Source organism: Ursus arctos, unplaced genomic scaffold, assembly GCF_023065955.2.
Source record: "Ursus arctos isolate Adak ecotype North America unplaced genomic scaffold, UrsArc2.0 scaffold_14, whole genome shotgun sequence".
Lineage (NCBI taxonomy): Eukaryota > Metazoa > Chordata > Mammalia > Carnivora > Ursidae > Ursus > Ursus arctos.
In genome coordinates, this window is record NW_026622808.1 from 17,701,278 (window position 1) to 17,725,672 (window position 24,395).

General features: G+C 55.8%; 1 protein-coding gene across 3 annotated transcripts in view; it reads right to left on the reverse strand.

Annotated features, from left to right (window-relative positions):
* The window catches only part of ARHGEF18 (Rho/Rac guanine nucleotide exchange factor 18), an 81,567-nt gene extending 58,591 nt beyond the window's left edge, over positions 1 to 22,976 (reverse strand). The window contains exons 1-9 of one of the 3 annotated variants that reach the window (XM_026481313.4): positions 22,693 to 22,976; positions 11,744 to 11,865; positions 5,219 to 5,478; positions 4,361 to 4,511; positions 3,586 to 3,700; positions 2,640 to 2,697; positions 2,288 to 2,332; positions 1,701 to 1,778; positions 19 to 121 (exon numbers count right to left, since the gene is read on the reverse strand). In XM_026481313.4, the coding sequence (XP_026337098.2) occupies positions 19 to 121; positions 1,701 to 1,778; positions 2,288 to 2,332; positions 2,640 to 2,697; positions 3,586 to 3,700; positions 4,361 to 4,511; positions 5,219 to 5,478; positions 11,744 to 11,758 (825 nt within the window). In that variant the 5' untranslated portion in view covers positions 11,759 to 11,865; positions 22,693 to 22,976. Of the gene's footprint in view, positions 1 to 18; positions 122 to 1,700; positions 1,779 to 2,287; positions 2,333 to 2,639; positions 2,698 to 3,585; positions 3,701 to 4,360; positions 4,512 to 5,218; positions 5,479 to 11,743; positions 11,866 to 18,963; positions 19,076 to 22,692 lie in introns of those variants that run through there. The other 2 variants (XM_057311496.1, XM_057311495.1) reach the window with 2 other exon arrangements.
* Between the last annotated feature and the right edge of the window lie 1,419 nt (positions 22,977 to 24,395).

The following is a 24,395-nucleotide window of genomic DNA, read 5'->3' on the forward strand; positions in this document are numbered from 1 at the left end:
CTGGCCCGGCCCCCTGACCTTCTCCTTCTGCCTGGTGACCCGACAACGTAGGGAGCTCAGTCTGCGCTTCACCCTGGTGCTCCTGTTACTCCGCTCACCCTTGCTGGCGCCGTCCTCGCTCCTAAAGGATGGAAGGATGAACGGGGGCGGGGGGGGGGGGGGCAGCATGGCCAGAGGGCCATTTTCAGTCTGCAAGTTGCTCCTGGACCCCACCTGGAATCTGTCTCCTCCCTGCAGCCCCTTAGTCCTGTTTCACTTCTGTGGTCCCTGAATTCCCTCCTTCTGCCTCTCACTTATTCACTCAACAAACATTTATGGATATTTGCAAAGTTCCCGGAACTGTGGGGCTGGGTTTACAGAGGGGACTGTGACATGGTCTCAAGCTTGGGGTCCCTCAGTGGTGAGGCTGGAAATCCTGGCTCTGTCCATTTCTGCCTCCTTCCTCTGATTCACTCCTGACCCCAATATCTAATCAGCTTCCAAATCCTGCCCATTCTTCCTTTGGGATATCTCTCAAATCCCACTCCTCTCTTCCCCCAACACTCCAGCCAAGGATCACTGTCATGCCTCTCCTGGATTACTGGTACCCCCTCATTTAATAAATACAGTTGACCCTTGAATAACGCTAACCCCCTGCACAGTCAAAAATCCACGTATAACTTCTGACTCCCCCCCAACTTAACTACTGATAGCCTGCTGTTGATCAGAAGTCTTACTGATAACGTCAACCATCAACGAAGACATATTCTATGTGTTATAGGTATTAGGTACTGGGTTCTTTTTTTTTTTTTTTTAAGATTTTATCCATTTATTCGACAGGATAGAGACAGCCAGCGAGAGAGGGAACACAAGCAGGGGGAGTGGGAGAGGAAGAAGCAGGCTCATAGCGGAGGAGCCTGATGTGGGGCTCGATTCCATAACGCCAGGATCACGCCCCGAGCCGAAGGCAGACGCTTAACTGCTGTGCCACCCAGGCGCCCCTAGGTACTGGGTTCTAACAGTAAAGTAAGCCAGAGAAAAGAAAATGTCACTAAGAAAAAATTCTAAGAGAGGGAAAATACATTTACAGTCCTATACTCATCGAAAAAAAAATCCATGTACCAGTGGACCCATGTAGCTCAAACCCGCGTTGTTCAAGGATCAGCTGTATTTATGAAGTCAGCCGCAAACAAACCCAGCCCCTGTAGAATCTATTCACTGGAGGGAGATCCCACGCCTCCAGGCGGCAGCCCCTGCCTGCCCCCAGCCTTGTCTGTGCCCACCGCTATCAGTCTCCGGAGAGCTGTGCTCCTTAGTGTCACTGAGGTGATCTGGCCTCTGCTGACGTCCCTCCCCTTCCCTCTTCCCCACCCCACCTGACACCATTCCTCAGGCCTTGCCCTTTCTCCCAGAAGGCGCCTCTTTATTTCCCTGGTCCTCCTCTCCATGTGTTGGTACACTCCTACTCTTCCATTGGAAACCCGCTCAAGCCGTCACCTCCTCCAGGAAGTCTTCCTCTGCCTTCCCAGGGTGTATGAGGAGCCTCCCCTGGCCCCATCACCACCGTTGCCCTGGCAGTTCCAGGGAGAGGACGGGGGCTCCACCTCCTGCCCCCCCACCCCCAGCTCAGGGTCTTGCACAGATGGCCGCGGGTAAACGTGTGCAGACCCAGGGCAGATCCCAGCCCAAAGCTCCCTCCCGCGGTAGCTCTGCAGACTTACTCAGACAGGAACTCAAACCAGGTGAGGTTTGAGTGGGCTCCTCCGGGACTGACTGACAAGCGAGCCCTCTGCCGGGCCCTGTGGGCTCAGAGAGGACAGATCCCTGGGTCAGCGGCCCCTCCTTCCCCAGCTGCCCCATCTCCTGCCTCCTCTCTCCCCCAATGCTTCCGTGTGCCCTGGAGCCACATCGAGACCTCACCACCCCTCCCTCTGTGCGCTCTACCCATGGTCACTGCGACTGGTTTTCCAGCAGAGGGTGATAACATATCTTGGTCAGACTAAATCAGCCAGTCAGGAAGATTTTCTAGCAAATGGCGGTGTCTTGGGAAAAAGGCACCGTTTCTCACTTGTGCGAAGGTACTTCATGGGCTCCCTCCTCACCAGTTTATGTCCACTGCCCTTTCCCACATTTGTCCACACCCCCCACCTCTCCTGTCCCTGTTTCTCTCCCCTATCTCCCTGTCTTCTCCACACCTGTCCCCCACCTGTCCACTCCTATACTGTCCCCCTCCGCTTTCCCCCATACTCGTCCTCCACGTCTGTCTTCCCACCCCTGCTCCGTCACACCTGTCCCCCTCCCCACTTACCCATGGTACTGCCGAAGTTCTTGAAGCACCTGCTGGACAATCAGCCTGGGGCAGGGGGTGGGGGAAGTGAGGATAAAAACAGCTCACAGTTGCCCCAGGGTATAGACGTGTTCCCCAAGATGACCTGTGATTGTCCACCCAGGCCCCGGTCCCAATGCAGACCCTCACTGGGAGACCCGACCCCTCCCCTGATGCTGTACTGAGAACCTTTCTGAGAGGCCTGGGTCTTTCCTCTGAGAGAAGGATGGTGTGGGAGAGAAGCCCGAGGTTACGGGGGGCTTGGGAGGGACCCCAGCCTTGACCCCGTGGCTGTCCACTGGGGTCCCCTCCCCACCGCCAGGCGGACACTCACACGTGATCTGACTCCACGTGGTCCTTTTCCATGCACTCCAGCACCGGGGGCTCCAGGCCTGGAAGCAGCCCCCACCCCGGGAGGTCCAGGTGTGAGGGGGCTCTGGGGCAGACCAGCCCTGCCTGGGCCCCCTGTGACCCATCCCTGCACAACTGGAGACCTTCCAGGCGGGGCTTGCCATTCCAGGAGGAAAGGCACCAAGAAGGCAGAGCCTTCTCCGGGGTTGGAGGTGCGCCCCGTGTCTCCAGACTGCGGACAACGTGCCAAGCGCTTTGCGCATGTGCACTCAGTGGACCCTCCAAGTAGCCCTAAGGAGACACACTTACGGTTCTATTCGTTTTTAGATTTATTTATTTATTTTGTGGGGGGAGGGAGGGGCAGAAGGAGAGAGAGACTCTCAAGCAAGGGCCCAGCAGAGCGTGGAGCCAACACAGGGCTCCTTCTCACGACTCTGAGATCATGACCTGAGCCGAAATCAGGAGTCGGAGGCTTAACCGACTGAGCCACCCAGGCGTCCCTGCTTCTCATAGAGAAAGCCACAAGGCTCAGAGACTTACTAGAAAGTGGTAGATTTGGGTTTAGACTTCAGGTCCCTTTGACAGCAGAGAGAAACAAGCTCTTAGCACAGAGATTCAGAGATAACGAGGGAGGTAAAGTAGGGAACAGAGGTTGAGATAAAAGAAGAGTCCTAGGAGAGCAAGGGGACTGCAGCGGTGCAGTCCACCATGGTGGGAGGCCCGGGGGCGGGGGGAAGGGGTAGGTGCTGGACGCCTCTTCTCCTCCACCCACCTCCCACTCCAGGAATTCTGCCCAGTTCCTGCCCATGGGGCCCTAAACTCCCCCCCTTTCCCGTCTCGGGCACATCTGGGGCCCCATCCAGGGAACCCTCCAGCAGAACCCCCCTACCCTTTTGGTTTGAATGAGGGACACTGCCAGGCTGGGCTACCTTGAACAGCTGGAGTGGGCACCTCCAAAGTGGGAGAGATTTCCAGGGAGCTGATCTCATCGAAGGACACGGGAACGGACCGTGACCTCACTCTTTTCTCAGGGCTGTCACATTCCTGCGGGGAATAAGCATCTCACTAAGCCCGGGCGGCAGCCCGGGGTGCAGGCAAGCTCCCCAGATGGAGGGTCCACAGCACCCACCTCCAGCCGCAGGCAGGGGTTCCCCTCAGCCCAGGGCACGGGGATGGATTTCCATAGCAGCTGCTGAGGGCTGGAGCCATACCTTCCCCAGCCATGGGCTGCAGTCCTGGCCAAGGACTTCCCCAGCTGTGGGCTGGAGCCCCCAAACTCTGAGCTCCAGATTCCAGCCCATTAGGGGTTTCTCCCCAGGTCATGGTCCTGGGCAAAGATGCCCCAGCCACAGGCTACAGTCCTGAGGCTGGAATCACAGACCCGAGACAAGATCTACCAGGCATGTGTGGGGCTTCCTTCTAGCTGCAAAGATGCAGAGACCATCTCCCCTGCCTCCCAGACCATGGGTTGCACTTGTGACTGAGGATCCCCTACTCTGGACCCCACCCCAGTGAAGGACCCCCAGGCCTGGCCCGGACTCTCAGGACTCAGTGACCCTCCAGTCTTGGGCTACCCCATGGACAGCCCTGCTATGACAGGTAAGTTCTACTAGCCATGGGTAAGGAGCTCCTTCCCACCCGCCACGCTGGCCCCCCGGGCCCAGAGTTGTGCCATGGTCAGGGGTGGCTGGAGGTTGCACCCACCTTGCCTGGGAGCTCTGCTGAGATTCCACCCCCAGACAGACACTCTTGGGTCCAGGCCTGCAGATCCTCTCCCGGAAGGTTCAGAGCAAGGCTAGCCAGCGTCCGAGGGAGACAGGGCCCCTCCTTCACAGCCGAGGCTTCGAAGCTGAGCCTGGTGGAAGAAATGAGGAAGGCAGGTCTTCAGCGAGTCTCTTACACCTGGCGGTTGCCCTGATGCCAGCATCCAGGGACCTGGGGGGAACTGCGGGGTGATCCTTCTGGGGCAGGGAGGAGCGGTCAGAATCTGGAGGGGTGTTCGGTTTCTCTCCATGGGAGGGGTCGTCGGGGGAGCCTTGCTGGCGAATTTGCAGGTAGATCCATGTCCTTGCATGGCAGACACATTTTTACGCAGATTGGACTTCTCCCTGCGGTGACTTCGGGGGGCGGGGGTTAAGGGAGGCAGGTGGGGGTGGCTAAAGCACCCCGCTCCACTGCCTGGGGCAGCTACTGTGTGTGGAGTCATGCACGCACCCGTGTTTTAATCACAAATGCATCTGTGGCTTTGTGCATATCTGTGCAGCCCGTGTGCTCGTCACACATTCAGGCTTTTCTGTATGGGTTGGAGCGGGGTGAGTGTGCAAGCTTGCGGGCATGCACGCCCTGTGTATACGGGCAAGTGTGCATGCTTGGGATTGTGTTTGCCCGCGGTGTGAGCATGCAGTCTTTGTTTTGGGGTTGAGCGTGCTCCCTCCCTCAGCTGTAGGTGCTCGCCTGTGCACGGGGGCACGTGTGCGCACTGGCTCTGTGTGCCTGCAGGGGGGGCCCTGCCCTGTCCTGGGGGTGTGTCTCGGAAGGCAGCGGGGGGCCGCGCGGGCTGACCTCTGCCAGCTCTCAGAGCAGCTCCGAGACCTCTCCCAGCTGCGTCTCCGAGGCAGGCCCTGGGGCTCTGCTGAGCTGGAGAAGGTCGCTTCTCCTCCGGCCTCTTCGCTGGGGACGCCACTGTCCCTGGCCCCCCCAGGCTCGCTGTGGGAAAAGGCCCCAAGGCCCAGGTCCTGGAGATACTCGCTGCCCTGCAGGGCCCCCAGATCCAGGCCGAGGTCCTCCGTGCTGTCGCCGAGCTGCCCCGGAATTCCATCCTCCTGTAGGCCGGTGTGGGGGGGAGAAGAGGGCTTGACGGAGGGGACCAGAAGCCCCGGTACCAAACCCTGCCCATCCCCCTCCCGCCCAACCTGGGCTCAGCGCGCCCTTCTCGTGGCAGGTGGGGTAGAATGAGGGTAGTCCCTCCAGCCCCCTGTCTAACCTGGGACTTCAAGGCCTCATCCCAAAAAGGGGCTGGAAGTCTGGGCTTCTAGCCCTGACGCCCCCTCACTCGCTGGTTCCCTCTGATCGGCTTGACCGCTCTGCCCTGCCCCTCACTGAATGCAGCTGCACGGACCTAAGTTATCCTGGACACTACTGCAGAATTTCAGGCAGGGTCGGGACTCCCAGTCGCATCCCTGGGTGGCTTGGGGCATGTCCTCATGGGTCTCTTGGATCCCAAGTCTCCCTCCCAGGCCCCGGGCTAGGGTGAGGCAAGGGAGGACCTCGCTTCAGGCACAAAATCGGAGGGGGCGCCCTCAAACTCAGGAATCCAGGAAAATCATGTTAGTGCAGTATTTTTTTTTAAAAAGTCGAGTAATGCAAGGAGATCCACGATGAGCGCGTTACTAAAATGTTAAATAAGGACAGTACTGGCCCTGCGGTTGTACCACTCCCCTGGCTCCCGTCCCCCATTCCTGGCCCTGCTCCCTCCTACCAGAGTCTGGAACACCCCAGCACTTAAGCCAATACCTTCCCCTCCTGGAAGGCAGAAGCCCAGGGGGCACATTACAAAAGGCCACAGGGTCAGCCCCCTCGGCTTCTGGCCCCTCTGTAGCCTCAAGCCACCGCCCGCCCGCGAGGCCGCAGTGTGCCAGGCGCTGTTAGACGCCGCGGAAGATATGCAGACGTAGATGACCACGTGCCAGCCGCCAGAGTGCCAACACACAGCCACCCCGAACTGAACGGGCATTGTCCTTACTGCCACAGCAGCTCCACCACGAGGGGGCATTGTTATCCCACTTTCCAGATCAGAAGACTGAGGCTCAGGGAGGAAGGAAGACTGGCCCTGGATCAGGTGGCCGACCAGCAGCAGAGCCGGACTCAGGCTCAGGTCTGTCTGGATCCAAGCCCCACACTCTTTCTCACCCATCTCTCTCCTCCTCCTATTCCTTTTTCTCTTCTCTTTCTCCTTCCAAATCATTCTAGTTGCCTTTTTTGTTTCCAACTAGGGAACTTGCCTTTTCCTCTTCTTGGAAAACCTCTTCTCCCAGCCCACCTACAGCTGGCCTGGAGAACTCCTATTCAGCCTTCAAAAGCCAGCTTGGGCATGCCCTCCAGGCTGCCTTCCTGACCCTCGAGACTAGGTAAGATGTCCCTCCTCTGGGCTGTCGCCATCTGTAGCCCAGGGACTTCTCTGGTCCAGACCTTTGTTAGGACCGACCTCAGACCGCGTTTGGTGGGTAGGGTGGTGGGTGGGCCTCTCCCATTGCTCCCTGCAAAGCCAATACTGAGACATGGCCCCGGGCATCTCTGTGGTCTCAGGCAGCCCTCGATGGACTGTCCCAGTTGGTGGCCTGAAGGGACCACTGAGGGGACATGGTCCCCCTTAATGGACTCTACAAAAGTCCCCCAGGAGGGGTGCTGGCTGGCTCAGTTGGTAGAGCATGCAACTTTTTTTTTTTTTTAGATTTATTTATTTATTTTAGAAAGAGAGAGAGAATGCCCGAGACTGCAGGGGGAGGAGCAGAGGAAGTGAGAGAATCTTAAGCAGGCTTCACACTGAGCACGGAGCCAGATGCAGGGCTCGATCCCAGGACCCTGAGATCATGAACTGAGCTGAAACCAAGAGTCAGATGTTTAAACACCTGAGCCACCCAGGTGTCCCGAGAACGCACTCTTGATCATAGGGTCGTGAGTTCAAACCCTATGGTGGGTGTAGAGATTACTTTAAAACAAACAAACAAACAAATAAATAAAAAGATTGGTGGTGACGTGAATAAATGTGATTTTTAAAAAAGTCCTCCAGGGGTACCTCTCTCTCTGTCCATCCCCCAACTGGTGCTCTCTCTCTCTCTCTTTCAAATAAATAAATAAAATCTCTTGGGGGGGGGGTTGTGACTGGATGGCTCAGTTGGTTAAGCGTCTGCCTTTGGCTCGGGTTATGGTCCCAGGGTCCTAGATCAGGCCCCATATCCAGCTATCTGCTCAGCAGGGAGCCTGTTTCTCCCTCTCCCTCTACCCCTCCGCCTGCTTGTGCTCTCTCTCCCTCTGTGTCAAATAAATAAATAAAATCTTAAAAAAAAAAAAAAAAACCCAGGATAGGATTGCCAGATAAAATACAGGACGCCCAGTTAAATTTGAGTCTCAGATAAACAACAAGTATTTTTTTTAGTAGAAATATATCCCAAAACATTGCACTATTTGACATTCAAATCTAACTGGGTGTCCTGTAATTTTGTTTGCTCAGTCTTGCAACCCCACCCCTGGACCATTTGGCTAGGCAGGGCCAGTCCTTAGCAGGTGAGGGAGAACATGGAGGCCCCCTGCTAATGCTTGGTCTTGGGGATTTGCAGAGAAGCTTCCAATTCAAAGTCGAAAGCACCCGGAAAGAGGAGCTTTGCAGGATCTGGCTTTTCCCCCTGACCTCACCTGCTTGGAACTCTCTCCAGTTTTACCCTTTCCTTCTTCTTTGTACCCATCCATCCCTTGATGGACGCGGGTTGCCTCCATGTTTGGCTGTTGGGAATATGGGTGTACAGAGAGCCGGTGGAGCCCCTGCTTTCAGTTGTTTTGGGTAGGTACCCGGAAGGGGGATTGCTGGAGGCGGCGGAAATTCTGGGTTTGACTTTTGGAGCACGCTCTAGTCTGTTCACACGGCCTCCCTTTCTCTGGAATCTCTGCTTTGTTCCCTTTGATCTTTGTCCCTCCGACCTCCCCGGCGGCTCCTTCTCTGCTTCGGTGTCCTCCCCTGCCTCGGTGTCCTCCCTCTGTCCTCTATATACCAGGGCCCCTCTTCTCCGGTCTCTGTGGGAATACCCACGTCTCAGGCTCGTCTGCCCCTTCCTGTGACCTGGGCGGCAGCCTCCTGGCGGGTCTCCCCTTTCCCCAAATTACTCCAGTCCCATCCCTGGTGCCTGGACAACCTCCCTCTCTTGACTCCTGTCTGCTCTGCCACTGCCTGAAAGGTTTCCTGGTGTCTCTGGTTTTTATCCTTCTGTCAATATAAACATGTCAGGACAGCCTCTTGGCCTGGACCGGGCCCCCTCTCCCTCTCCTGCATCTGGCCTCTCTCACCGGAGGCAGAAGTGGAAACTTGGCCAGAGCTGGGGGTGGCAGGGGTGGTGGGCAGCTGCGGGCACAGGCTGTCCCAGCTCCTGGCGGCAGGTACACGGACGGAGACAGGGGGAGGGGAGCCTCATCCTTTGCTTGGGAACCCGAATCTTTCCTCCAACATTGCCTGGGTGAGAAAAGGCGGGAGCCGGCCCAATGGGGGCCTTTCTAGGCGTCTGCCTAAACAGTGTATGCTGGCCCTGACACACCAGAGAGGATGTAATAAATCCAGGCTCTCGCTGCATGCACCCTGGGGAGCTTTGGGGGATGGGCTTCCCCGTCAGACTCAGAGGCGAGATGTCCCAGGAATGCTCTCTGCAGAAGGGCTTACTGGGTGCAACTTGGACAGTACATGGATAAACTGGTTTTTAAAAATGTGAATAGTTATTTATTTCATCGTATATTAGCAAGCCAGGGCACGCCAAAGCAGCTTCGAGCATATCGTTTCTCCGGTTCCATTTCATCAGGTAAGAGAGGAGATTGGTATCGAACAAATAGCAAATAGATGACAGGGCGGCTGGTTCTTGAGTGGCTCGAATGGTAGAAAAACCTCGGTCAGGGTTTGCATCCCTGGCATGACTTTTATGAGCTCAGCGGGACCTCAGGCAAGTCCCAAACCCTCACCGGGTCTCAGTTTTCTCCTCTGTAAAATGGATGCAATGCCGCCTTCTTGTAGGACTCCTTGCTGTGCGGGTGCAATGAGGTGATGTGTGCACACTGCAAGCCCTGGGTCAGTGGAAGCCGATCTTACAGTGTGTGCTGTTTTTCTATTTCGGGAGTCAGGGCTCTCCCTCTGAGGAAGCTGATGGCTGTGTCAGATGCAGTTGCACAGCCCGTCCCCTGCACCCCCTAGAGCTAGGTGCGGGCAGAGTGAGGGTTTAACCCAGCCATCACAATCAAGTATGATAGAATGTTCCAGGAAGCAGGCTGAAGAAAAGAACTGAGGGGGGCCAGCGGGCCCTGTCTGGAGGGATAGAAATTCTGGATTGGAATTTTACTTAGAAAATCCCCTCTATTTCAAAGCACGAAACCCAGGGTAAGCATCGGTGTAAAAAACCTACTAAGTACAAATGAATTAAGAAAAGTTAGACAATCTTTAGACAGCTTCCATAGCCACAACAAAACCCAGAAAGAACTATTTCCGACCACATACAATAGCGTCCACATGACACGTGAATGATCTCTTGAACTAGCCAACTTTCACGCGTTGGTTGTGTTTCATACATTTTAAAAAGATCTACATCTTGGGGTGCCTCGCTTGCTCAGTCGGTAGAGCACGGGACTCTTCACCTCAGGGTCATGAGTTCAAGCACCACATTGGGCATGGAGTCTACTTAAAAAATAAAAATAAAGAAAAGAAAAAAGAAAAGATCTATGTCTTACCAGTTAGGAGACAGTAGACTTTCATGAAGAAGTTCTACTAAATGTAAAGAAGAAAGAAAAAAAGAAAGAAAGAAAGAAAGAAAGAAAGAAACCAACCAGGGGGTCTTCCTGGAGGAGGTGGCAGCCAATGAAGCTCTGAGGAAAAAATGGGAGTTGGCTAGGCAGAAGTTACAGGCAAGGGCATTCCAGGCATCAAAAGAACAGGACGTTCAGAAGCCTGCAGGCTTGAGAGGTCCTGGTGCCTTCCGACAACTGGCAGGAGTTCCTTGGGGCTGGAGGTGTGGAGGGGGAAATGGGGCCGGACCAGCAGGCCTGGTAGGTCCAGCAAGAATTTAATCTCTAAGTTCCAAACAGTGGTGGTAGGGAGGTGGGGGAAGGGGCTGCGATTTGCCTTCAAAGAGATCGTGCAAGAAGCAGAGAGGAGCTGGGCTTGGAGGGGGGCAAGACGGAGGCTGGCGGAGCCCTGAGGACGCTGGGGGGAGTGATGGTGGTGGCCTCCTCCTGGGCAGTGGAGCAGAAGGGAGAAACGTGGACAGATGTGAGGGCTGTGCCCGTGCGGTGCTCACAGGGCCCGGGTGAGAGTAGGGGAGGGAAGGGACAAGGGCAGTGCCTTCCATTGCCTCCAGGTCCGGTGACCAGGTAGATGACAGTGACAGGGACGCAGGTGGAGGGGTTCATTTGGTGGTGGTGGGGGGTTGAGCCTGGCCATGTACTCCCAGGGCGCCCTGCCTCCCCAGGCACACAGTTCCCGCATTACCACCTCATCCGTCCACTGCCTGCAGCCTAGAATTTATCCCAAGAGGTTCAGAGCCCTGAACTAAACCTGAGTCCTGATGTTACTTCTGTGCACCCTGGATCCTCCCTGACCCTTGGGGCCAGTTCGTACCTGCCGGGCCCTAGTGTCCTCTTCTACAAAATGACGGGGTGGGTCCACAGGATGCCCTGTGTGCGTTAACTGTAACAGACCCCCCTTCCTTAGTGCGGGGGGCCGTGCAAAATGCCACTCAGCACCCCATCCAGTGAAGACGTGCCGCCCCAGATGTGAGGAGGGGGGCTGCCTGCAGATGGCTGTCAGCTGTCAGACCCCTTCCAGGAAGTCACACCCCTCCCCGGGCAGCCCACAGGCCACCACTGATCGATGCGGGGACATAATGGTTCGCCCATCTCAGCCTGACTTGAGACCACTCTGCAGGGCTGCTCCTTGCTCCCCTCGGAAGCTTTTTCTTCTATTTCATCCACCCACCCACGCACCCATGTAACCTTCTTTCCTTCCTCCCGTCCATCCATCATTCCATCCATCCATCCATCCATCCATCCATCTGTCCGTCCATCCATCCATGTAGACATCCCTCTGCCAGTTCTTCCTTCTTCCATCCGTCCATTCAGCAGCCTTCTGCCTATCCCTCCCTCCCTCCCTCCCTCCCCTTGTTCCAGGAAGGATTCCAGTCTCCTCATCTATAAAACGGGATCATAACTCCTCGGCCAAGTTTTAAGGAGAGTTCTCTGGACTAATGTGCACAAGGTGCCTGGGAGAGCGCACGTGCTTTACAAAGTGTACTTGCTGCGACCAGCGTCATCAGCCGCTGCCCGTCTCAGCCATCAGACACCTGCCTGCTCGTGCTCCATGGTGGGGAAGTCTGGCTGCTCGGACCGCTGGGCTGCACCGCTGCTCTCGGTGTCTGAGGCTGCAGCTCCAGAGTCAAAGGGCTGGACACATGGCTTGGGCTCCGAGCCTGCGGAGAGAGGAGGGACCCCGTGTCAGGGCCAAGTGGGAAGGGCTGAGGAGCGGGAGTCTGAGTTCTGCATCTGCTGCTGCTCTGTGGGGCTCAGTTTTCTCATCCATAAGATGGGGTGGTGGAGGAAGATGGTCTCGATGACTTTTAAGCCAGCACACATGCTGTCACCTCCCCATCCTGGGCCTGTGGAGGACATTTGAGGCTCTTTCCTGCTGATCTTTTATCTCCTTAGGATTTCCCTCCCCGGGCACCATTTCCAGCAGGTATTGCGGATTAAGATGCTCTCATTCAATAGAATGGCTCCTTAAGATCAAATCCAAGTCCCAATGCCCACATGTGTAAGGGTCTCTAATGGTGGGACTTGAGGCTATCTCTCCCCGATGCTGTATTTGGGGTTTCAGGGACCTCTGGGTGCCATGGGATAGAGGAAAAGACCAGGGCTTTAGGGTCAAGCAGACTGTGTCCTTGCCTGGACCTGTCGCTACTGGCTGCCCACCCCTTGGGGAAGGCACTTTGAGGCTGTTTCCTCACCTGGAAGGTGGGTGTGACAATGCCTTTCAGAGCTTTGGGGAGGGGGAAGGGGCCCTGCATGTGTGGTCCTTGGCCAGTCTCAGCCACCTTCCTTGCTCTCTGGGTCAGGAGGCTGCCCTGGCTTGACATCAGGTCTTGGACTGAGTCCCCTGCTGTGGGAGGAGTGGGTAGCCCCTTTTCTTATCCCCTGCCCCTTACATCGCAGCGAGAATGGTCACCCTTGCCTATTCACATCCCTGCGGAGGTTCCTCATTGCCTGCAGGAAGGGTATTGAGACTCTTGGCCTGGCTACCGATGTCCACCGGGAGATTCCTTCCGTGTCTCATCCCTGCTCCCGCAGGACCTGCTGCCTGAGACCTTCCCCCTCCATTCCTGCCCTGAGGCTGTCTGCCCGGAGACCTCACTGTATTCCTTCCAGAAATCTCTGGCCACCCCTACCTATGGTGCCTCTCTCACGTGCATTTCATCTCATTGCCTTGCCTTGACATCTGGACTCCCTTCACTCCTCTACCCCGCCTCAAGACCTCCCAGGCTCTGCTGAGACCAGGGAGGTGACAGGAGAGTGCCTGGAGGAGAGGCCTGGGGAGGTGGGTAGAGATGAAGGAGAGAAGATACCAGTGAAGGGATTCATTAAGGGACCGACCAGACCAGCACATTCTAAGTAAGAGTAATGGTAGCTTCAGGTGGGGCTGAGATGGGGTGGAGGAGTGGGACATCAGATGCTTTTGGAAAGCACCGAGTTAGGTAGGTAGCTTGGGTCCCCTATGGCTGGGTGACCCCATGTCCTGGTTTGCTGGGGACAGTCCTACTTAATGCTGAGCCAGGCTGATTATGAGCAACACCCCCATTCATACTCCAAAGGGTCTAGCAGGAAGGTCGATGATGTCCCTCTATTCCAACGGGGCTGTCTGCACCCACTCATGCTCCCTCTCGTCCTGGCTGCGGACCTGCGAACACTGCTCCAAGTGTTGAGGCCCTGAAATGTACACAATCTGGAGGAGCCTTCTTTTAGGAAAGAATACGAAATTATGAATACAAAATTGCCAGGGCCTCTGAACCGGGATGGCAGAAAACGGCCAAGGCAGAAACAAACACACGTCGTGAACAGATGAGTGCAAAGGAGTTAGGTGGGCACATGCCCGTGTGCAAAAACCCAAGGACACTGGAAAACTGTGTGGCAGTCCCTTAAAAAGGAAAATCACAGAGCCATCACGTGACCCAGCCACCCCACGCCTAGGTATCTCCTCGAGGGAAATGAAATTGTACGTCCACCCAAAAGCCTATACGTGCCTGCTCCTGAGCAGTGTTATTTACAATAGTTAGAAGGTGGAAACAACCCAGATATTCACCAATGGTTGGACAGATACACAAGGTGTGGTTCAGGCGTACAGCGGAGTAGTGCTCAGCCACAAAAAGGGAAAAAGTTCTGACCCCTACTGCCAGCTGGGGGATCAACCCTGAAGACGTTAGAAGCAAAGCAGCCGGTTGACAGAGACCGCATGCTACGCGGGTTTACAGAAAATGTCTGGAATAGGGGCGCCTGGGTGGCGCAGTCGTTGGGCGTCTGCCTTCGGCTCAGGGCGTGATCCTGGCGTTCTGGGATCGGGCCCCACATCAGGCTCTTCCGCTGGGAGCCTGCTTCTTCCTCTCCCACTCCCCCTGCTTGTGTTCCCTCTCTCGCTGGCTGTCTCTATCTCTGTCAAATAAATAAACAAAATCTTAAAAAAAAAAAAGAAAAGAAAAAAAGAAAACGTCTGGAATAAGTGAGTCTAGAGACACACAAAGCATATTCGCGGTTGCCTAAGGCTGTGGGGGGGGGGGAATGGGGGGTGTGGAGGAAGAGCTAGAAGATACGAATTTCTACTGGGGTGATGAAGGTGTTTTAAAATGGATTGTGGTGTGGGTCGCGTAACACTATGAACGTACTAAAAGTCACCGAATCGTGCCCATTAAATGGGTCAATCGCAGGGGGTGTGAATTCTATCTCAACGAAATTGTTGCCAAAATAAAAAAAATGGCGAGGGCCCTTGCAGAATTTTGATTGGGTGGGAGCTTATGGGCTTCCGCTCCATTTCCTTCAAGGTAGATGAGCCTTTGATGTCTGGGCCTGTCACAGTGTGCGAGAACGTCATTGTTTCCACCGACCCTGCTCTCCCAGCTGCCCTCCCAGGCTGACTGAGGGACTCTGCTCTGTTGTACCTCATGTAAGCCTTGTATCTCCCGCCTTCCCCACCCTGAAGCCAAGGCGGCGTCTATGACTCAGAGAAATGTCCGAACAAAACAAGCAGGCTGTGAAGGAGAAAAACCAGATGTGGGGGTGGGTCTGGGGCGCTGATGCGGGCCTGGGAGGGGAGGAGGAGCTGGCCCAAGGGTCAGTCCCATCCCTTGGCCAAGCACCCCGGGGGCCTCAGGTCTGCCTGCTTCACTGGGCAGGGACCTCATGGAGGTCTGAGGCCTTGACAGCACGTAGGGGTTAAAGGCGAACCTCAGCCCTTGTCTCTGCAAACCCTGGGGGTCTGGGATCCACAGGCTGAAAGTGAAAGGCCAGGGATGAGTTTATTCTTTCTATAGAATCTTCTGACCCAAGAACTGGCTGGGCTCGACTTTGATGACAGACTCTACTCTCATCCTGGTATCTCACGCCGAAACCCCAATCCTTGTGTCACAGACTATAAGCCTTGATCCCCAGGGTCATAGACTGAACTTTGACCCAGGTGTCATAGACTGAGCCCCATCCCGGGGTCATGGACTGAGCTCCAATCCCAATATCACAGACTGAGCCCCTCTTGGTGTTATAGACTAAGCTCCAATCCTGGTATCAGAGATGAAGCCCTGTCCTGGTATCACGGACTGAGCCCCAATCCTCATATCACAGACTGAGTCCTGATCCTGGTGTCATAGACTGAGCTCCCATCAGTGCCACAAGCTGAACCCTGATGCTGCTCAGACTGAGCTCTGACTGACGTTGCACAGTGAGCTCTGGTTTTGGTGGAAGATTCTCTCCCCCCAGGCTCCAGGCATTGTCTCCAGTGGCCTCTGGTCATTGCTGCCTGACCTTCCCACCCATACGCCAACCTCAAGCTGTCAGGACCAAACTCATTGTCTTCTCTCCTCATCTTGTGTCCCTATAGCTGTGTGAATGCCTTATCCTCCCTGTGACCTGGCCAGAAACCTGGAGACCAGTCTTCCCTCCTCACTACCTCTCAGGACACCAAACCCTGTCAATGTGACCTCCCTGACATTTCTCCACTCCATCCTCTCTCCTTCTTTCCCCTGCCACTGTCTGAATTTCAGTCCCCATTATTTCCCTCCCTATGCAACCACAATTCTTGTTGGGGTTTTCCCACACGAACAATTGTCAACCACAATTTTAACCCACTGTTACACTGTGATTGGTTTACTTGTTTCCTTCTAGACCAGGAGTCCCATGGGCCAAATCTGGCTCAACATCTGACTTTATAAATAAAGTTTTATTAGCACAAGTCATGCCCATTTGTGTACGTATTATCCATGACGGCTTTCATGTGATAACAGCAGAGCTCAGTAATTGCATCAGAGACGTATGACCCGCAAAGCTGAAAATATTTACTCCCTTTACAGAAAAAGCTTGCTGACCCCTGCTCCAGACCAGGAGGTCCGTGAGGACAGGTATTGTGTCTGTCCCGCTTTTACATCCCTAAGCCCCAAGTAGCACAATCTTACCTGCATTGATTCGTTCCTATATGCCCCTTGCCTAGTTCTAAGTCTGCCATGTACTTTGCGTTCTTCTATCTTCATAACAACCCCCGAGTCCCCACTTTACAAAAGAAGAAACGGAGGCTTAGAGACCTGCCCAAGGTCATACCATACTGGTAAGAGGAAGATTTGGGATGCAAACCCAGGTCTTTCTGACTCCAAAGCAGGGGTTTATAACCACCAGGCTATCCTGTGGTAAGCTGATGAATGGGTGGGTGGGTGAATAAATGATTGGATGGGTGGACGAGTGGATGGTTGAATGAATGAGTGAATAAATTGTTCGATAGATGGTTGGATGGTTAGATAGTTGGCTAGTTGGCGAGCTGGATGGATGGATGGACGGATGGATGGGTGGGTGGATGGATGGATGGATGGATGGATGGATGGATGGATGGATGGATGGTTGTCTGGCTAGATGGTTGGATGGATGGATGGATGGATGGATGGATGGATGGATGGTTGTCTGGCTAGATGGTTGGATGGATGGATGGATGGATGGATGGATGGATGGATGGATGGATGGATGGTTGTCTGGCTGGCTGGCTGGCTGCCTGGATGGATGGATGGATGGATGGGTAGATGGGTAGATGCTTATATAAATGGATGGATGGATGGCTGCCGGGATGAATGAATGAATGGATACTTGGCTGCCTGGCTATTTGGATGGATGGATGCATAGATGGTTAGATGGGTGAACGGTTAGATGGGTGGACAGTTGGATGGATGGACGATTAGATGGGCGGATGGGTGGGTAGATGGATGCATGCATGCATTGACGGATGGATGGATAGCTGGATAGGTGGGGTGGCAGTGTTCAGAGGCAGGGAGCCATTACATTCAGGAGACTGCATTCTGAGGGGATGAGGGGGGAGACATGTAGATGGAAGAGGGACAGAACAGAGTCAGAGAAGCCAGGCAAGAAGAAAACCAAGTTAAGACATAGAATGCACTCCTTACACATGCAGTTGAGGGAACCTCACTGCAGGTCCCAACCACCCTCTCCTCAGCCTTGTTTGCTTCCTCAAGTCCAACCCCATCATTTTTTCAGGAAGTCCCGTGAGGTGCCTGGATGGCCAGTTAGAGAGCTTAAGCGGGGTACAAAAATTCCCTCTTCCAGTGGGCTTCCCCACCCCTGGGCTAAAGACTGGAAGGGCGTTGTTAGGAAAGACCTCGCTCCCCAACACCATGCTTCTCTCTAAGGATCCCGGATTTAGGTCCCAGGCCGCCTCTTCCATCAGGCCCTGCATCACCAGCCATAAAAGGGTGTAAGAGTCACTGCTGGTTCCCTCAGCTCGCTCCCCCACTTGCCAGTCTCAGTCTGCCTGGGCTGGAAGATGGGGTGGGCAGAGAGGCCAGGAGTGGGTGGAACGTCGTAAGGATCTGGGTCACAGACAGGCACTTTGGTGGTCCTTGGTTGACACACGAGTTCTCTGGTATTGCTATTCACTGGTGGGTCTAACTGCCTCCCACCCCGCCCTCCAGCCACCCACACTGATAGCCTCGTTTACTGGTCAGAACACACCACAAGGGTAGCCTTGGTATAGAATTGTTTTCAAATCCTGCCTCCTGCAGCATGCGTGTGCTGTGTGACCTCAAGTAAGTCACTCAACCTCTCTCAGCATCACGAGGGTTCCACACCTGGCAGCAGCTTCCATCCTTCTGACTACTCTTTTTTTTTTTTTTTTAAAGATTTTATTTATTTATTCATTCGACAGAGATAGAGACAGCCAGCGAGAGAGGGAACACAAGCAGGGGGAGTGGGAGAGGAAGAAGCAGGCTCATAGCAGAGGAGCCTGACGTGGGGCTCGATCCCATAACGCCGGGATCATGCCCTGAGCCGAAGGCAGACGCTTAACCGCTGTGCCACCCAGGCGCCCCTCTTCTGACTACTCTTGTACAGCATCCCAGTCTCCAGGCCACCCTCTCTCTCCCCAGCCCCAGCCTCCGGGTCCTCGGATAGTCCCATCTCCTTCCTGACCCAAGCAGGTGCCTGGTACACATTCGGCTCTCAAACAGAGTCTGTGGCGAGAATGAGCTAAGGAATCTTCTCATTGGCCTCCCCCCTTCACGAACACTCACCGCCACCCTGAAGCAGTGCTCGACTCATGCAGGTGGCAGTGGCCAGGACTTGCGGAGGCTAAGCATGGGTTGCCTGATGGGTGGGGGAGGGTTGTGCAAAGGTGGGAGGCGCAGAGGGGCAAGGACATCCAGGAGGGTCCTCTCAACTGAAACCCCCTGTGGCCCCGGACACTGTCTGGTTATCTTCAAGGGTAAACTCGCCTTGAGCTTTAAGGAAACGCGTCTATGTGCCAAAGCAATTCACCCACACCTTAAGGGATGTACTATAAGGGCCTCTCCAGCCCCCATAGAGGTAAACTGAGGCCCTAGGACCGGGAAGGGGGTTGGCACCAGACAATGTGTGTGTGTTTGAGGGCGGCATCTACCAGAACCCCTGGGAGTCTCCAACCTCTTCTTTTTTTGCTGCCTCCCTGAGCCTCCGTCCCGCAGCCTTCCAGGAGCAGACAGCATCAAGAACCCCCAGGAAGTCACCAGGCTGCCCAGACAGAGCTCTGGGATGGATTCTCTTTCCGCAAATTTTCCTCCTGAGACAAGGTCCTGGCTGGGCCTAGGGAGACGGTTCCTCTGAAGTGAGAGGGACCCCAGAAGTCTGTGATGTTCTGTGGGCTGTGTGTGTGTGGGGGGCTAGGGATCATGGAATTCGGGGCTGGATCATGCAGAGTCCGTGCCCCAGGCCAAGAAAAGGCTCCAGGCTGTCCAGGGAGCCCTGCCGGGGTGGCCGTGCCTGCTGGTCACTGCCCACCCCCTTACCTCTCTTGAAGGCCCATCGCTTCAGCCACAGCTTGGAGAGGGCTGGCCAGGAGTGGTTGAGCGCCGAGTTAGCCATGGGGGCCCACGCATGCGAGAGTGAGGGTGAACAGCAGGGATGAAGCCGGAGTTTGGCTGGGAGTCCCTGCCAAGATGGGGCTGCCAGCAAGAGGGGCGGAGACTGCCGCCAGGGGCTGCCAGATGCATCAGCTGATGGGAGCGTGGGGCTAGGGCAGGGGGGCTGGGGTTTTTGGCTGGGGGGCCCAGGGACTCCAGCCTGGGGGGAGGCCAAGCCCTTGGTACAACCCCCACCCCACCCCCCTTCCTTGACCCGGAAGCCTCTCACCCTGGCTGGACCAGACATTCCCAGGAGGAGCCGAAGACGGCAGTGTGAGTGGTAGTGACACTGGGGTCCTCGGAAAGCAAGTCTAGACTGGGTCCTGAGGTGAGCCTATGTGTGCCTGAATGTCTGAGTGTTTGTGTGTGCGTGTGTGCCATCGTCTGTGATTCCGACACTGGGTTTGTGAGTCTGTACGTAGAGTGCATCCTTCCATGTCCGTGAGTGTGTGTTTGAGTGCAAATCTTGAGTGTCACCTTGCCTAGGTGGGGGTGAATATGAACATCTAGGTGGTCCCCCCCCCGGTTTTATTGAGATACAATGAACACAAGCGCTATATAAATTTAAGGCATGACCTGACTACCTATACTGTGAAATGATCTCCGTAACAAGTTTACTTAACACCCAGCACCTCTTATAGATATGGAAAACAAGATTTGTACAGAAAAAATGAAAAAAATCTTCTTTTCCTTGTGGTGAGAACCCTCAGGATCTACTGTCTTAGCAACTCTCCACACACCACCCAGCGGCGTTAACGCGAGTCACCATGCCGTGCGTTACAGCCCCAGCACTGTCCTATCTCGGACCTGGAAGTTTGTCCCTTGTGATCCCCTTCCTCCCGTTCTCCCTCCTCCCCGAGCCCCTGCCTCTGGAAACCACAAATCCCATCCCTTTATCCACGAGTTCGGTTGCTGTTTTTAGATTCCACATTTAGGTGAGATCACACAGTATTTGTCTTTCTCTGTCTTATTTCACGTAGCAGAATGCCCTCGACGTCCATCCATGTTGTCACAAATGGCCGGATTTCCTTCCTTTTTACGGCTGAATATTGTTAAATGGGCGTTAAAATATATATCTGCATCTATCTATATCTGTATCTCTATCTGCGATCCTGCGCGTGTGTCTGGATGCCCGTTGTTATCTGTAGGGTTGGACCTACATGGCTCACCCGGAACGTGGGGAGATCCGTGTCTGCTATCTGTGAGGAGTCTAGGTGCCTGCCTCGCTTTCTGTGTGTCTGCCCGGTGGTGTGAGTGGGGTGTATGGGGTGGGTGTGCGGTCCGGTGTCGGGCACTGGGCAGCGCGTGGCCATGTCAGCGCTGCCCCCTGGTGGCCAAGCCTCCCTCCTACAATCCCGCTCCCTGGGCAACGAAATTCTGGCTTTGTTCCCTGCTGACCTCGTCCTCTGCTCCCCAAATCCTTTCTGTGACCTCCCAGCCTCAAACCGCTGTCACCGGTGAGAGGATCAAGGCCTTCTCCTTCCTTGCGTCCTGGCCTGCCACCTCCCCCTTGGAGGAGAAGGCTGTCACTTTTCCGTCTTCAGCGACACTTTCTGAAGGGTTATCTATCTGCTTGCCTACTCACACCCACCCGACCCCACAGCCCCTGTAGGCTGATTTCCATCCCCTCCAGCCTTCTCGTTCTCTCTAGGGGCTACATCCAGCGGACATTTTCTGCCCCACCTTTGCTGGATGCTTCTGACCCCCTCTTTCTTAAACACCCCCCACCCCCATGCCACAGGCTTCTCCTTCCTGCGTCCTCCTCAGTCTCCCTTCCTGCCTTGGCCCATCTTCCTTTCTCTGTCTGACCTTTGAACTCTGTCCTTGGTCATTTCATGCCTCCCACCCCGGCCCTGACGACCCCATCTGCACCTCCCCAGTAGGTGACCCCAAATCTGTCACTAACAGAAAGACACAAAAACACCCATGCCAGCAACAGCCAACACACTCCAGCACACACAGACAACCACAGACGTGCACACACTAGTCAGACGTACCTTCACACCCAGAAGCACGTGCACGCGCACACACGGTCAGACACACGCGCACACACAACCATACACAGACGGCCAGACTCCTACATAGAAACCCATAGAAACCCAGAGAACAGCGCGTGGAGGTTTAACATAACCACCTCCAGGCTGTGCTCCAGGCCTCAGTTCCCCACCTCCCGCCACACGCCTTTGCCTGGATGGCTATGGATGCCGCTGGGATGTCCAGGACCTCTGGGTGGGGGGCAGATGTGAGAGCTTCTGTGGCTGAAGCAAAGCTTTGGGATGGGGACAGACTATGGGGACGGGCAGGCTGACCGTGCTTTCTAGCTCCTGTGGGGTGCCAGGCACCGTGTTAAGATTTCACCTGCAAGGCCCCGACCTTTCATAGAGGAACAAACAGGGCCAGAGTAGTGAAAGCCCCTTGCCCTCAGCCACACGGAGTCAGGGGAGCCAGGATCTGAACCCGCACCTGGTGGACACAGCCATCCCACCATCCACAGCGACAGTACCGAGTGCCGGACCATGTCCAGCCCTGGGGGTCTGAGGGGACATGGGGAAAACAGCCCTGAACAGATACACTGATGTCTGTGGGCAGCTGACATTCCCGTGAAAAGCCCGCTTCTGCCAGGAAGCCCTCCCAGAGGGGCCCACAGCAGAGGCTAGAGAACTCACAGGAGGCTGAGAGCGGGGTGGGGGGTGCGGGGGGGAGCCCTCCCTGGGCTGCACTTGCTCGTCAAGCCCGTTCCTCAGAACTGCAGGTGACCGGGCCAGCGGAACCCTGGAGCATCAGCCCCCTGGGGGTGGCATTCGAGGCCTTCTCCGCATGCCTCCAGCCTGACTCAGCAGCTCTGCTCTCCCGGCCCCAGCTCTCCCCTCTCAGTTCACCCCCTCCAGGCTGCCCCAGGGCCACCAGACCCTCTGTGCTTGACGCCTCCTGCAAGCCCTGTGGCCCCGGGGCGGGCGGAAGCGGGCCTGGGTGTGCCCTGTGCAAACCGCAGCCTTCCGCCCCCTCCGCCCCACCCCAGGCAGGCGGGTTTGAACTCCGCAAGGTGGGCCTCGGTGGGAGCCAGGGGGCGACTCCCCAGGCAGAGCTCGACCTGGAGGGTGGCCCAGAAGGAGGGTCCTCCTCTTCCTCCGCTGACCTCGGAAGATTGGGGTGCGCCCTCCCCAGGACGGGCCCTCAGACGTCAAACTTAGAAGGCAGTGTTTGTTGTGAAAGTCAGACACCCAAGCCCCGAAGGGGGGGTAGGGGTGGTGGGGGTGGCGGTGGCCGGGATCCAGTTCACGAAGCGTGCCTGGTGACTCTGTACAGGGAGCACCCCATTTGCCCCCTGGCTGGGTCCCTTGTGCGGGCTTTGGCTACAAGGGCCCCCATCTTCCGGTCTTATGGGCTGCACGTGCGGTGGACCCCAGCCCCCTGGGGGGACCTCCTGGGCGCACAGACCCCTGCAGAGCAAACCCGGGTCAAACAGCCTTCCCTGCCCACTCAGGAAGCAGGCTGGCTGCAAGGTGGACAGACACTGTGGGTGGTCTATCCGATGCTGGCCGGACTCCCCCCACCCACTGCCACTCTGTCTCTGTTGGCCCCTCTGTCCCCCACGCCCCCGTGATGGTCACTCACCAGAGGGAGGCTTGTCCTCGCTGCCGTGAGTACCTGGCTGGCTACCAGCTCCTGCGGCCCACAGGACCCACAGCTAAGGCTTCCAGGAGGCCCAGGGGGAGCACTGGCGGGTTGGGGCCCCAGGGGAACCGCAGGGTGACCCAACTCTGCCCCAGCTTCCTCTTCCTCAACGGTCTGCCCGCCTGCTTGGCGCCTCTGTTGACCCCAGCCCTGGGCCGAGGCGGGGGCCTGAGGACACTGCCCAGGCTGGGTTCCAGAAGCGGGGAACCTCCCCCGCTGCTCAGCCCCCAGAGCGCAGGTGTCCTGAGAGGTGGGGTGAGGAATGGGGCGGGGAGCCTCAGCGCCCTCGCCCCCACCCCTGCAGCTTCCTGTGGAACCAACTGGTGAAGAGGAGCGGGGTGCCAGGGCCTCACTCGGGTACACGGGCGTGTGGAGATGCAGGGGGCACAGAAGCCGCGTGTACCCACGGAGACGCAGGCGCTCAGACCCCGGGAACCCGCACCGGCGTGTGTGTGGGTACACACGTGGGTCCCCATGGTGTTGCGGTAAATGTTTACCAACCACCTCACAGACCAAAAAAAAAAAAGAAAGAAAGAAAAGAAAAGAAGGAGCCGCCCTGATAATGTAGCAAACGCGGATCCCTGTGGTGTAAATAGCCCCACGCAGCTGATTGCAAAGCCAACCCGACCCCGTTGAGCATGGAGGTAGGAGGAAACGCTCAGACGGGACTCCACGCATCATTAGAGTGGATACTCAGGCACGTGCTTCCTGCACAGACAAGGGTCCCGTGGCATACGGGTCCGTGGATACCTGGGGGTCCAGGTAGACGTGGGGGTGTGCAGAGTGGTGCACCCCCAGACATCCCCGGGTGCCCTTTATGCTCAGACACAGGTGGGTGCACGTGCACACAGGGTGTGCCCACGACATGACCAATGGGGACACATGGAATCACACACGGGCAGTCGGGCACGCTCACCGGGAGGCCAGAGAGGAGCCCGAGAGCAGACACAAGGAGGTACAGCCAGCTCGTCCCGGTTCACGGAGCCGATTGTAAAGGATCAGGAGTTTCGCAGGCTGGTGTTAAAGGCTGCCATCATAAAACATTTAATTATATTAACTTACAGTTAAATAAATCACGTCAAGAACTAAAGTAATAGCCGCTTAATTCCAACACCGTGTACTTCATGCCACACTGTATGCTTAGAAATGGTTAACGTGGTAAATTTTATGTCATGCACGTTTTGCTGTAATAAAATGAAGAAATTCAACCTTCCCTAATGATTTTGCTTCATTTTTCTCTTATCCGTGCTCTCGAGGTTATTTATGACTACGGAGCCCGTTTGGGGGCAATACTGGACGGTGGGGTGCTCCTGGGCATCTCTTCCCAGCCCTGAGGTCGGTGACATCACGCTGGTACCTGGAAATGGGCCACCCTGAGACATACGGACACCATGGGAGCCGGCAAACATCACAGACCAGCGCCCTCCAGCCGACAGCCCACGGAAACAAACACAAGACACACGCAGGACACAGGAGGCAGGGAAGATTCACGCGCACAACCCATTTTGTAACCATTGGTTATTTACTGAATGCAGCACACATTTATTGAGCACCTACTATATGCTGGGTCTTTTTGTAGGCTGGGGGGGGTGTTATGGTGAACAGGGCGGACACAACCCCCTGCTCTGGAGTGCTGGAGGCAA